General features: G+C 43.9%; 1 protein-coding gene across 6 annotated transcripts in view; it reads right to left on the reverse strand.

Annotated features, from left to right (window-relative positions):
• EVC2 (EvC ciliary complex subunit 2) overlaps window positions 1–14,906 on the reverse strand; it is a 146,350-nt gene that overhangs the window by 63,003 nt on the left and 68,441 nt on the right. For all 6 annotated transcript variants that reach the window (XM_082389985.1, XM_082389981.1, XM_082389980.1 and 3 more), the window contains 2 exons: window positions 8,803–9,127; window positions 1,213–1,452 (listed from right to left, as the gene is read on the reverse strand). In XM_082389985.1, the coding sequence (XP_082246111.1) occupies window positions 1,213–1,452; window positions 8,803–9,127 (565 nt within the window). The remainder of the gene's footprint in view (window positions 1–1,212; window positions 1,453–8,802; window positions 9,128–14,906) is intronic.

Below are 14,906 nucleotides of genomic sequence, written 5' to 3' on the forward strand. Positions count from 1 at the left end.
TTGCGGTGGCCTCTCTTGTTGCGGAGCACGGACTCCAGGCACACAGGCTCAGTAGTTGTGGCGCACGGGCATAGTTGCTCCACGGCATGTGGGATCCTCCCAGACCAGGGCTCGAACCCGCGTCCCCTGCAATGGCAGGCGGACTCTCAACCACTGCGCCACAAGGGAAGCCCTGTCCCCAGTATTATTAACAATAACACGTGTTCTTTCCAGCATGGAGAGTCAGCCACAGCTTATCATGAGGAGCGGGCAAAACGACAGCAAAATCTGTTAATCCCTAAGTGATGCTGTGGGGTCTGAATACCTAGCCAGGACTTTGTTTACTCTCCTAAAGTTTTACTGTGAAAAACCAAGAGCAAAACGGAGAGGCTGGCTAGCTCTCTCCACGCCAAGATGCCCAGTGCCTTCTGACAGTGGTCCTCTCTTTCCAAAAGGCCCATGAGGGCCGCCTGGTCTCCTCCTGGGACAGCCCTGATCTGTTGCAGCTCTCACTCACGAGGCCTGTGCCGGGACCAGAAATCTGGTGCATTACTGCACATCAGTGATGTACTACAGTGTGTACAGGCACAGGTAAAATGCCTCAGGCAGGCCTCATAAAAATAGTGACAGTCTCATAAACTATTTTCACAGTCATCTAGGAATTTGTTCAGTCTGGGTTAATGACACTCACACTCAAGCTTACATGCAAAAACACCCACAAATTCACCTAAGAATATCGAGACAGAGATCATAAACCTTAGGCATACATCACCACACACATTTGAACACACATACGTATATGCACATATATATTTTTAACCACTATATATATTAAACATATATTGTGCCAAGCACTGCCTTTCCATGAATTAGATCATTAAATCTCCATCATGCCCCTTTTAGTGTGGGGACTCTATTACCCCCATTTTACAGGTGAGGCAACTGAGTCCAGAGAAGTTAGGCAATTTGCTTAAATTCACAGAGCTGATGGGTAGTGGAACTGGAATGCAAGTCCAGGTGAGCCTGAGTCTAAGGCCTGTGCTTCAAGCCCCCATTTGCCCTGCTTACTGGAAACTCAGCCGCCACATCAAGAGGTCGAAGGAAGACAGCATTAGTTCACTGGAACCCAGCACAAAAGAAGAGACAGGACTTAGCTCAGAAAGAGGAGAAATTTACCGAAACAGTTCAGGAAAATGACTCCTCCATCAGAGAGAGCCTCATTTGAGGCATTACCTGTATTTTAGAGTAATCTTGCAGCAGCATTTTCGCTGCCTCTGGCTTCAGTTCCCCTTTGAAAATAGCACTTTTTATCTGGGTAAAAAAGATATTGTGCAGTTCATTCCTCTGGAAAATGGCCAGCTGCCTGTGGGCCTTGGCAAAGTCTTCCTCCTGCTGCAGAGCAAGGGACCTCCTCAGGTGCTCCTGCTCCAGGCCATGGAGGGTCCGCAGGAGGCTGCTGCATTCGATAGCGGACTGTGGAGAAGAGGGGGGCACGTGGGAGGTGACACACTGGTCAGGAATGCAAGGCACATGTGTGCAACATGCAAGCACACACGTGCATGCATGTGCACATGTACATACATACATGCACACACGCACCAACACACACGTGCACAGTGCATATAAATGCACCCAGCAATAATGCACATACAGGCACACATGCATGCATGTGCACATGCACACACACATGTACATAGAGGACACATACATGCACCATCAACATACACACATGCAGAGTGCATATCAATGCACACAGCAGTAATGCACAAACATGCACACACATACAGGTGCACACACATGCATGCACGTGCACAGGCACATACACATATGCACAGCACACAGACATGCACCACCAATGCACATGTGCACACATATACATGCACAGTGCATATAAATGCACAAACAATGCACATACATGCACAAAGATACATGCACAAAGATACAGGCACACGCAGCAACACAAATACAGTGCACACATGTGCACATGCACACACAAGTATGTGTGTGCACACCCACATGGAACACACACATGTATACACACAGTCATACACACAAACTGAATCCCAAATTTGCCATGAGGAAGCTGCTAAACTCTGGGAAATGCTGTTGTAACCTGTCCTCCCTGTTATCTTAACGTTTTCCAGAACCATCTCAAAGAAAAAAAGTCACAAGGGTGGAAATTTTCAAATCAAACTGCCTGAAAGTAGCTCGCAAAATGGAAACATCAATGGACTGTGCTGTTAGGCTCTCAAGCTTATTTCCATCATCTTTCATCCTTAACTTAGTTGAAGAGAAAAATACCAGCAATCAGGCTCAAGCTGATAACATTTTTGTTAAAAGGGAGGCAAAGAGGAGGTAGGAAGTGGCTCCTGGGATGCCTGCACTTTATGTGGTCCAGAGGGAGGACAGCAGGGGGGAGACACACCTTCACTAGGTTCCTGATGCATCTGCACTCCCATTACCTCAAAAGACTCATGCCGCAGGAGGGCATGTTAGTCATTCCACGTGCAGAGGCGGAATTCTAAGAAGGCCCCAAGATTCCTGGCCCCCGGTGTAAGACGTCACACAAATCCCCTCCCTCTGAGTGTGGACATAAACTTTGAATATGATGGGACTGTCACTCCAGTGGTCAGATTATTATGTGGCAAAGCTGAAGGGGTCTTGATGATGTAATTAAGGTCCCTAATCAGCTGACTCTGAGTTAATCAAAAGAGAGGTTATCCTGGGCAGGCCTACCTTATAATGAGAAGAGTCCTGAAAAGGACTGGACCTTCCTGAGAAGACAGCCACTCTCCTCCTCGTTTGGAGGAAGCGAGTAGCATGTGTAAACTGTCTATGGGGAAGGGAAGGCTACAGGCGCTCAGGGTCTCAGTCCTACAACTACAAGGAAGTGAATTCTGCCAACAACCGGAATGAGCTGGGACTAGGGCCCCAGCTCCAGAGGAGGGGAAGGGAGCCCAGCTGAGACCACACTGGCAAGTGTGAGACCTCCACACAGAGAACCCAGCTAAGCCGCGCCCATACTCCAGACCACGGAAACTGTGAGACGGTAGGTGTCTTGTTTTAAGTTGCTAAATGTGTGTTGATCTGGCAGACAAACACACTTTAAAGGCAAAGAAACACAAAGCTCAGAGAAGCTAAGCATGGTTCCCCAATTCCCGCCAGCACTCAAGATGTGGGGGGAAGGAGTGGAAACCAAATCTTTAGGCTCCTAGACACTGGACAGCGTGACCTGTTGGTGAGCAAGTCAGGGGAAGGTGTACGTGTGTGTGAGGTGGAGGGTACGACAGTCTCAGAGGTCAAGGTCAAGAGGGCGTGGGATGGTGGCTGTGGCCAGGCTGAGCAGAGACCTAGGGAAGACAGATGGGCAATGATGGCAGAGGGAGAGGGCCGTACCTCCTCCAGCTAAACAAGGAGATGGCGTGCTTTACATCTTCTGTTTTCAGTGACCGCGGCACCATCTCCCAATCCCCCAAGCCACAGACCCACCCGCTTCCACCTCCAATTGCTCACAAAGGCCTATTATGGTGATACACCCATTTCCAGTTTCTTTCACTGACTTTTCAATTTGCTCAGAATTTGGCCCAGAAAGAGGAATGTTATTTATTTGGGGCCCAAGCAGCCCAGCAGCCAGCACAGGACAATCCCTGCCCTTGGGGAGCTCCCAGAAAGCTTTGCATATGTGAAGAGTAGTGGCCACAGCACCAGAAGCCGGAGGACTTTTGTTCGTATCCCCTGGCCACATCTCCAGGAGCCATCCCAATGGTAATGGTTGGCCTCAGGTACCAGAAAACATCACGGTTCTCTTTAGAAACTGATTTTACAAACAGGATTGGATGACATTTTTCCGAGTCACTCTTCTAGAGAGACGTAGCTATTCACAGCTGACTTGATCTAAATTACGGAATGCAAGTCACCCACAATGAGGGTGTTGGGCCCCTGGCTCTGGGCATCACAGGGATGCTCTGCTACCAGGGGAGTAGCTGGTGCCCAGATAGGTCCATTCATCCATCAAAGTGACCTTCTGCTTTGACAGTATGGAATTCGACAAGCTCCAAACCTCAATTATTTTAATTAATAGGAATGAAACAGGGGTGAAATCCATTTTACTCCCCACAGCCAGGACAAAAAGCAAGCACACAGCACACGTGCGCGCACACACACACATGCATACACACATGCTTGAGTGCGCGCGTGCAAATCCTAAAACGTAATTATCTGTCCTTGCTTAGAATAGTATTTCTGCTGAAGAATAAGGCATGAGGAAATGATGTGTCTGTGTCACAGTGAAATGCTCCTTAAAATAACTTTTGATGGGAGTCCCCCCCATTTCCATGTACACTGCCCTCCTAAGGGGGTCCAGAGACCCACAGAAATGTGTTCATCCCCTGCTCTAGTTCAATCCTTCTGTGGCACGGATGAGAAGACTAAACCCTGAAGCAGGGGACACCACCCAGGCCTGCCAAGCAGGGGAGGTCATGTGAGGTAGCCTGGGAAGTACTGTACTAGGCAGCACTGGGGACTGGGGTAAAGTAGAGAGAGCAAGCCCTGCTTACGGGGTCAGCCACTGCTCAGCCCACCAAAGGGGGCTCTGCAGGACTATGCACCTGGTGTGGCCATATCGTCCCATTTTTTTTTAAGAGAAGCTGAAAGTCTGGATTTTCTATCCAAAATTTTATGTTTTAAATATTGGCAACAAACGTGCATTTTTAAAGGTACATTAAAATAATGGTCACTCACCCCCAACTCCCTATTGAACTTTCCACTAAAATAGACTTCTCAGAGAAATGAGGCATGTTTATCCTTCGGCTTAAAATGCCTAAAAAAGCAACTTGCATGGAGAGATTGGGAGGCATGCATCAGGACAGGGCACTTCGATCCTGGTTCGAGAATCGCAGGCCTGTGCCAGGCTGTTCTGACAACTGCTATTCGCGCTGACTCTAGGCCATCAAAAATGTGAAATCGTGTCAGGAAATTATGACTGTACTAAATGACACTCCCTGTACTCAATTTAGCAAGCTGGGCAAATTGTGAAAATGTTTTATAGAAATAAATCCCCCAGAGATGGTTACAGTGTAAGAGTTCTTGCACTTAAGGCATCTTTTCCTTTAAGACACACTCAAAGGAGTTAGGAAGCCTCTGGAAGCTCAGGGCAGCATGCGCTGGTGCTGCCTCTTCTCCAAGTAGCTGGGAAGCACGTGGATCTGGAAGAGAGTCCCCCTACAAAGCACACACCCTGAACGGCCAGTGGCTGCTTGCAGGAAGCTGGGCAAGTCACCTCCCCTCTGGGCTTCTGTTTCTCCAACTTGAACTGGAAAGATTTCATATCCTGACTGTTTTATGTCATGGGCTTCTTTAAAGATTACACTAAATAATGGAACTGGATAGAACAGGGCTGACCCTGCTAAGCATCGGTCTAAGTACTATACAAGTATTGACACTCCTATATGACAGGCATCATTATTATCCCCAGTTTAAGGATGGGAAAACCGAGACCCAAGGAGCCTGAACAATGCACCTTCTGGAGGAACAAAGTGAGATCTAAACCTAAGCCACCTGCCTTCAGAGTCTATATTTGCCACTACCCTTAAGAGATTCTCCATGCAGAAACGCTTTACAGACTGTACGGGATCATATAGATGTTTAAATGTGAACAGATTTCATCGCTATATTAATTCCTAAACTTTACTCAAAAAAACTGATACTCCTCATTTAGCTTTTTTTAAAAAAACAAAACAAAACTAATTCTTGGAGGAATAATATGGCCAAAATATTTTCATGCATTTTATTTAAAGATAACTACAATAAATGAATAGATGACAAAGTCATTCTAAGATGGAATGATTTGCACAGACTGGAAGGGAAATAGCTCTGTTAACTTTTGCAGCTTTATGCTATTTTTGGAAGTGGATTTGCTCAAATAAGGAGACTTGTCTCTGTACAGGGTGGCCTGGGGGATCCACAGTGATGGTGCCGCCCACCGTGACCCCTGCACAGAGGGAGCAGGAGGACACTGTGGGTCACCCCTTCTCCACGCCCCCAGCAACCAGTGGAAATAATGAGCAAACACTTAAAACTGCGCTGCCGCGGGCAGTCTTTGTAACGAAAGCATTGCAAAGGCAGAAGCCCACCAGGATTACGATGCACTGTTGTATGAGGGTGGCCGTGAGGCTTGGTGGTCGGGGCGAGCTGCCTGGGTGTGAGTCTTGGTCCACCCACGTGTCCTCAGGCAGGTGACCTTCTCCCATCTGTTTCCTCACCTGTATACGTGGGAGCCTATCAATTCCCACTTCACTGAGTGGGTGTGAATATTTGAAGAGAAGGTCCAGGTGATGTGCTCTGAAAAATTCCTGGCCTTCAGTGAATGCTAAGTGTGAGAGGGTTTAATGACATCTGTGATGGTAAGTGGAAACAACCACGATAGAAAGTTCAATGAACCGCATAAACCTTACTCTGTAAAAAAAAAAAAAAGTAAAAATAAAGCAAAAGGTTTATGGTGAAATCCGAGGACAGGAGTGGGGTCCCCTTAGCATGGTGGTGTCTCCAGGCTCAGACACACAGCAGGAACTCAACAAACAGGCTGAAAGAATGTTTGTCTACTGTTGACTGGTGGAATGGGTTTCAATTTTTTTCTGGGTTTTTCTTTTCATGCTTTGGAGCTGGAGTTGGCAGACTTTCAGTAAAGGCCAGATAAATATTTTAGGCTTTGCAGGACACGTCAGGGTTCTGTCACATATTCTTTTTTTGTTTTTACTTTTTACAGTCCTTTAAAAATGTAAAAACCATTCTCAACTCAAGGGCCAGAAGAAACAGGCTGGGCAGGATTGGACTCATGGGTCCCAGTTTGCCAACCTCTGCTTTTGTGTACTTTCCAAGCCTCCCTCATTGAATGTGTATTATTTTTATCAGAAAAAAATATATAACAAATTGAGGAAATAAGAGAGAGAGAGAGAATGAGACTGTCTGGGGCTGAATCAGTGAACAGTGTGTTTAACACATTCTTTTTAAGTGCTGGACTCAAGGAAACACAGTGCTGACCTGTGCAATCATGGATGGAGATCAGAGAGCGGGGTCAGCCAGGAGAACCGTGGTGGGCTGAACGTTGCCCCCTCTCCAAAAAGATACATCCACATCGTAATCCCAGAACCTATGAACATGACCTTATTCGTAATAAGGGTCTTTGCAGATAATCATACAGGATCATTTAGCTAGGTCCTAAATCAAAAGATGAGTGTCCTTAAAAGAGACAGATGTGAAGGTGACAGGGTCATGGGGCCACGTGAAGACCAAGGTCAAGATTGGAGGGATGCAGCCACAAGCCGAGGAACGCTTGGAGCCACCAGAAGCCGGCAGAGGCAAGGAAGGATTCTCCCCAAGAGATTTCAGAGGGGGGATGCCTGGCTGACTTCTGGACTTGATTTTGGACTTCTGGCCTCCAGAACTGTGAGAGAATAAATTTCTGTTGTTTTAAGCCACGAAGTCTGTGGTCATTTGTTACAGCAGCTACAGGAAATGCGTACAGGAGCCAAACAGAAAATAAGGCACACACTAAAATGAGATGTGTGTTGAGGCGAGGGGACCCCAGCTGCAGGGGAGTGGCTGGGGGTGAGACAGCGTGAATCGCGCCTCTCTGCTTTAGTGCCCAGCCCGTAGTCTGACCACAGGTGACCATCTGAGAGCCAGGCGCTGTCACCCTGAGAGCTCTCTACTCACTCCCAGAGGATTTCTGTGCACGGCTGCCAGTCTGCAGAATGGAAGTTAGGAGTTCAGAAGCTCATTCCTAAGATGTTAGACCTCCCTAGGATGATAAATTTTCAGAACAGGTTATGTGGGCTCAAGTCACCGGAGTGAACCAGCCATCTCTTCCATGGAGGAAGGCAGAAATCAGACTGGATTTGGTGCGCCTGGGAAAAAACTCCGGCATGATTCCTTTCAAGACAGAAACTGACACTCTCTTAGGAAAATGAGAGCTGATCTCCGATCAACAGAGACCAGCCCTGGGAAGGCCGAGAGGCGAGAACTCCCAGAACCGGGCACTGTGCACGAGAGCCTTCTACAGCCCACACCTGGGGCTCCTTTCCTACATTACTTCTTCCAGCCGCTCTGAGAGGGGGGCGCCCTCGGCCTTGACTCACAGACTTACAGAGGCTAGTTAAGGCCTTCCGGAGCTGAGCTGGATTGTACTAGAATATGAGTCCAGGTTTGTCTGACTCCAGAGCCCGTGCTGGAGAGAACTTAGCGCGGTGCAGTCCAGACAGACACACATGTGCACTGACATCACAACCCCCCTGAGCTGTGCTCTTGTGAACATGCTTTTCTGTGAATGAAGCCATTCTACTCGTCCTATGATATCCCACAGCACTGTGAATGTACCTCTATTACAACATGGCTGAATGAATTCACATTTGTTATATGCGAGTATCCTTCATTAGACTGTGAACTTCTCAAATGCCAGAACATGTCTCAGTGTTCTCTGTACCTTCACTGCCTAGACAGTAGTGATCAGTAAATGCTTTCTAAATGAATTCTGGGAGGATGGATGGAAGTGTAGATGGACAGGTGGATAGAAGGGTGGTAGATGGATGGATGGATGGGTTGGGGGTTGGATGAATGGATGCATGGATGGGTGGTGAGTGAATAAATAGACAGATGGATGAGTAGATGGACAGATAGATGGAAGGGTGGTAGGTGGGGAGAATGGATGGATGGGTGGGTGCATGGATGAATGGGCAGGTAGATGTATGTATGTATGTATGGATGGATGGATGGATAAATGATGAAGGAGGGAGGCAAATGAAAGCCTTCCTTTCAAAGTTGCCTTACCCTCTCACTAACACGTTTCAGCATCTCTTCTGCTTCCTCCATTGCTGCCATCTCCCTCTGGTACTGGCTTTCTGTCTTCTTTCTTGTTTCCAGGTCACACTCAGCTGTCAAGGCCACCATCTTCCGATCATACTCGTCTTGAATTTCTTTCTCCAGCAACAGAAACTGCTTTTTGAAAACAGCACCCATCCTCCTCTCTACCTGAGGGGAGAGATGGCCACTGCTGGTCAGATTTTTCAGTAGAAGAGCAATGATATCTTTGCTGATTTGGGTTCGACAAGCTTCCAGATCTGAGTCTGCCCGATTCAGGGTTGCAATTTCCAGCCTGGGAAACACAAAGGTCAAGAGAATTCCATTACATAAAATCACAGCAGAAACCAAAGGTCCCTCAGAGCTCTGAGGTTTTAACTTATCTGTAAAGTAAGGTCTTTCTTTTTTCCTTTTCCCTCCTTCTCTTCCTTTTCTCCCTCTCTTCTGCTCCATCCAGTTGTTGAAGGACAGTGACTAAATTAGCAGAATATTATTTAGTAAATTTGCAAGGTACCATGCTGGAAACTACAAGGAATATAATTAATATAAGACATGGTCTTTGTCAACAAGCAACAAGTCAACAAAAACAAGAAGACCAGGAGAAAAATGGTTAAATATTTGGAGGATTTGAAAAATTACGTTCATTTTACTTTTTTCCAATTAAAAATTAATGTATAGATATGTCAAGTAAAAGTAATGTAATACCCTGGATGGAATCCTGGAACAGAAAAAGGACATTAAGTAAAAACTAGGGAAATCTGAACGAGTATGGACTTCAGTTAATAATAATGTATCAGTATTGGGTCATTAATTTTAACAAATGTACCATAGTAATAGAAGATTTTAATAACAGGGGAAACTAGGTACAGGGTATGTAGGAACACTCTGTACTACCTTCTCAATTGTTTTGTAAATCTAAAACTGCTCTAAAAATGAAGTCTACTCAAGAAATATTTGTGAGATACTTCACAGGGTCACAGGTTCTAAAACTTGATTGTAATGGTGGTTGTACAACTATATATACTTACACATATATATCAGACTGTACCCTTAATGTGGGTGAATTTTATGGTATATTGGTTATACCTTTATAAAACTATTACAAAATGCACAGGACAAAATTACATCCATGATAGAAAAATCTGGAAAATAAACACAGAAAAAGATTTCATTCACTGTAGGTCTATCACCCAATCAGAACCAATGGAGGCATTTTGTTGTATTTGCTTCCAGTATTTTTTTTGTCTATACATATTTTTCCCATGGATGTATACTGTTTACATAGATGCAAGTACAGTTTTGTCCTGTTTTCAATTAATGTTGTAACAGGCATCTTCCAGTTGTATTTAAAAACTGTAAAAGTCTCCTTTATAATGGTTGCAAAATATTTCATGATGTGGTGTACCATGATTCAATTAACCATTCTTCTAGTGGTGCACATTTGGGTTACTTGCAAAATTCAAAGTCTAAAATAACTTGAAGTGAACATCTTTGTAAAGAGTTTTTGATATTCACAATGATTTTTTCAGTATGATTTCTATAAAGGGAATCACTGGGTCAAATGCTAGCAATATTTTAAGCCTCTTAGGGCATCCTGCCAAACTGCTTTCCAGAAGTTCCCCAGCAATGCAGTAGGATCCTTATTTCACCCCTCCCTGTAAAATGTTTAAATATCTTTAATAATTTGATAGGAGAAAATGGCATCTGACTGTAAAAATATAAGGGTTTTAAGAAAACTTTATTATGGGGCTTCCCTCGTGGCACAGTGGTTAAGAATCCGCCTGCCAATGCAGGAGACACGGGTTCGAGCCCTGGTCCAGGAAGATCTCACATCCCGCGGAGCAACTAAGCCCATAGGCCACAACTACTTAGCCTGCGCTCTAGAGCACGCGAGCCACAACTACTGAGCCCGTGTGCCACAACTATTGAAGCCCGTGCGCCTAGAGCCCGTGCTCCACAACAAGAGAAGCCACTGCAATGAGAAGTCCACGCACCGCAACAAAGAGTAGCCCCCGTTCACCACAACTAGAGAAAGCCCGTGCGCAGCAATGAAGACCCAATGCAGCCACAAATAAATAAATAAAATTTTTAAAAAATTATGAAAAGAAAAAAAAAGAAAACTTTATTATGGAAATTTTCAGGCACTTAAAGTAAGTAGAATAATCAGACTCCCAATGTAATCATTACTCAACTTGGAAAACTGTCAATATTTGCCAATCTTGTTTTAGTTACTCCCTTCAAAGTTTGCTTAGCATTTTAAAGCAAACCCCAGATTTTTCATTTTACCTTTAATTTCCTCAGTATGCATCGTTAACTGTCAACTGTATATATATATATATATATATATATATATATATATATATACACACACACATACACACACGTGCATATGTATGTCTATATATGTGTATATATGTTTATGTATATCAGTTTTACCTAACCTTGATGTCATTATCATATTCAATATCATTTAACTGTATCATATTTAAAATGTTAACAATAATTCCAATAATTAATATCAGTCATTATTCAAACTACCTCAAGTGTCCCAAAATAATTTTTACAGTTGAAAGTCTAATTCAAGAACCAAACAAAATCCCACAATGTTGACTAAGTCCACTTTATCCTATATCATTCTGCCCTTCCATTTTCCCTTCCATGATTTGTTGGGGAAACCAGGTCATTCATCCTGCAGAATGTTCCACATTCTGGACTTGGCTGATTGCTTCCAAAGGGTGTCATTGTTCCTCTATCCCTTGTATTTCCACAAACTACTAGTTAGATCTAAGGTCTTGATTAGAGTCAGATTAAGTTTGTTTTTTTAAAATGTACCATAAGTAGTACCGTGTGCTTCCTGTAGGATCATACTATGGGTAAATACTAAGATGGATCACAGGTTCAAGTGGTGCCAGCATGATCCCTATATTATGAAATTCCCTATCTACCTTTCACCTAATGGCTTTAGTATGCATTGTAATTGTTACCTAGATCCATGATATCACTAGGGGTTGAAAAATCACACTTTCTAATTCTATCATTTCTTCTGTATTTTTTTAAGCTGGAGTTCTTCACAAAGAACTTTCTCTCCTCAATAATGCAGTTACTCTGACATAAAGCTTATAATTATGATAGATGTTTGATTCTTTGCTAGTTAAAGAGCTGGTGTCATAGCAACCTCCAATGGTGACAAATGAGTTGGGGTCTGTTTGTTCATTGGTTTATTTGCTTGTTTTGATATGAGAGGAAAAGGTTAATAAAACTTTTTCCAACTTCCTGAGAACCTGAGCTTTGGTTTTTACCTGAAAACCTCAGAAGGACGAGAACAGCAAATGTCATCAAAAATGATGCCTGATTGGTAAATTACATCTGGATGGGAGGACTTGTAAATGAACCATAAATCCCTAACAGGGAAGCAGACACTGTGCTTTGAACTTCCCCGAGTGAGGTCATTCTTGGACCTGGGCATGTGCCTTGTGGAAACGCTGGAAGCCATGCCCGCAAGTTGTTACAAAAAATGCTGGCAAGTCTGGGGTATGAAGCGTTTAAGCCAGGAAGGCTCCCATAGCTGCCTGGTGTAGACTGAACCTCCTTGCACTAGAGCTGTGTGACTTGGGGAGAAAATACCTCTTGGACAGCTATAGGTTGCAGTGTGACCTGAGGCAAGGGCACCCACAGAAGACTGTCTAACGCTGCCCTCGCAGTGGACACGTACACTGTGTTCCTGCCCTCGAGTTACATAGAAGGGGTCAAGTGTGGCCTATGGGAGTCTGAAGGGTGCAAATGTTGAGCTGAATCTAGGAAGACCCCCTGCCTCGGCGTAGAATCACTATGAAATTGTATATATTTGGTGGGTTTCAATCGACTGCAGCCATTATTCTTTTCAATGCTCAAATTTTACCATCTTAGATCAAAATGTCTCCCATGTCCTTTCGACCAAATTAATATAGTTTTAAACAACAGCTCGTTCAATTCATTCTTTCATTTCCTCAACGGGTACTTACTGAACATGGCATGTGCGGAGAGTGTCTGCAGGTTACAAAGCAAGGAAAAAGCCAAGAGATGCCTCCAGGTGGTGTATGCATGGTTAAATATCCAAGGAACCAAACAAACCATGTTCCACGGTCTCAGAAAAGAATTACTTCTCTACTGAGACAGACAAAGTAGACTTCACACCTTTAATGAAGTTTTTGTGGTAGACAAAATAATGCCCCCCCCAAAAGATGTTCATGTCCTAATCCCCAGAGGCTGTGAATCTGTTAGGTGACATGGTAAAGGAGAAATAAGGTTGCAGATGGAACTAGGGCTGCTAATCAGCCCACCTTTCACCAGAGATTGATGACAAGGTCTTTAAAAGTGGAAGAGGGAGGCAGAAGAGGAATGGGAATCAGAGGGAGATTCGATGAAGGAAGCGGGCGTAGGGGGGTAGGAGTGATGGGATCATCATCTTTGAAGATGGAGGAAGGGGTCACGAGCCACAGAATGTAGGCAGCTTCAAGAGGCTGGAAAAGGCAACGAAATGGATTCTCCCCTACAGTTGACATCTTGATTTTTCCTAGCGAGGCCCATATTGGACTTTGATGTCCAGAACTGTAAGACAATACATTTGTATTGTTTTAAGCCACCAAGTTTGTGGTCACTTGTTACAGCTGGATATGAAACTCATACACCTTATCTGACTCACTCCATCCATCATTCATTCATTCATTCATTTATTAACTTGTATAAGAAAATGAGTGGCTACCTATTGGGTAAACTGCAAGTGCTTTACCAGGTACAAGGGGATTGAAATGAACAGGAGGACATTTCCCTAAGTTCTTTGCTCTTAAATCACTTCCTAGCTTAAGCAAGCTGGGTAAAGGACTCGGCTTCCCCACCGCACAATGGGGACCATCCTCATAGGTAGTTGTTCAGGGCTAAAAGAGATATAGATATAGATAATACAGATATAGAAAATACATGGTGCGGAGTCTGGCATTTTGTTGTTTCTAAATGCAGTAGTTTCCTTATTCTTTTCTATTCTCTCTCCCAGGAAATTGGCGGCAGAAGAGAGTCGGTCCTCACAGCTCACCCTTCCCGATCCCCTGGGAACACAAGCTCACAGGCACTTTCTGTTTTAATAGTATTAATGTTAATCACCATGGATAAACTCTCAGAAGTAACAATAAAACTGTCAGGGTGTTCCAAAGCCATAAAAGAAAGAAAAATGCCCCTTTAAACCAATTAAAATAGCACGTAATTAATGAAGGTATCATCTGTTAATTTCCCAAACAGCCACAGAAGAACGAAATGCATATTAAGAATGCATAGTTTGCATATAGGATTGGATCCACTGGTAAAATTCTCATCACCCCCTATGGTACTTTTAATTATTTAGACAACAATGAAATACACATATTTTCCCACTCCCCCCCCCCTTCCAAAAGTCCCTAATGCCTCCATGAAACAAAGACATTTTGAGTTGCACAGACTGGACTTGGATTCTTAAACTTCTTTACTGCTTCAACAAGTTGGCAAAGTTAGCCAGATTCAAACGCTTCTTTCCTAGAGAACATTTAATTTTTTCAGGTCGCAAAAGTGTCAGCTTTCGTTACTGTACTTTAGAGAGGAATGTACTTACTCCGGCCAGTTTTGCTGCATATACATCCTGTACAAGCGATAGCCCTCTTATAAATGAGTGATTTCACGTGGGAGTTAGAACAATGACCAGTACGGAGGGAGCACTTCATAAATATAAGCCATTAAAATGTATTAGTGGCTTTCCCATGATAACATCTTTTTCAAAAGAAACGGCACAGCTTAACTTATCCCAGAACTGATTAATACTTTGCTTAGCTACTGACGATACAAAAGAAACAGAGAAAGACATAAGTGTCTTTTTCCTTATTTATTTTGTATAAAAATGAATCAAGTTGTCACCAAATGGCAAGCAAGGTGTCAGAAAGAAACTATGGTAGGATTTGCTACAGAAGGCAGTAGGTGTTCTCCTGAATGAGAAAGAGGACTCATTAGCAAGGAGGGTAATCCATTCAGAGTGAAAATGAAATGGCCATGGCCATTTTTTATAATATAAATCT

The sequence above is a fragment of the Balaenoptera borealis genome, assembly GCF_965194805.1.
Source record: "Balaenoptera borealis genome assembly, chromosome: 4".
NCBI lineage: Eukaryota > Metazoa > Chordata > Mammalia > Artiodactyla > Balaenopteridae > Balaenoptera > Balaenoptera borealis.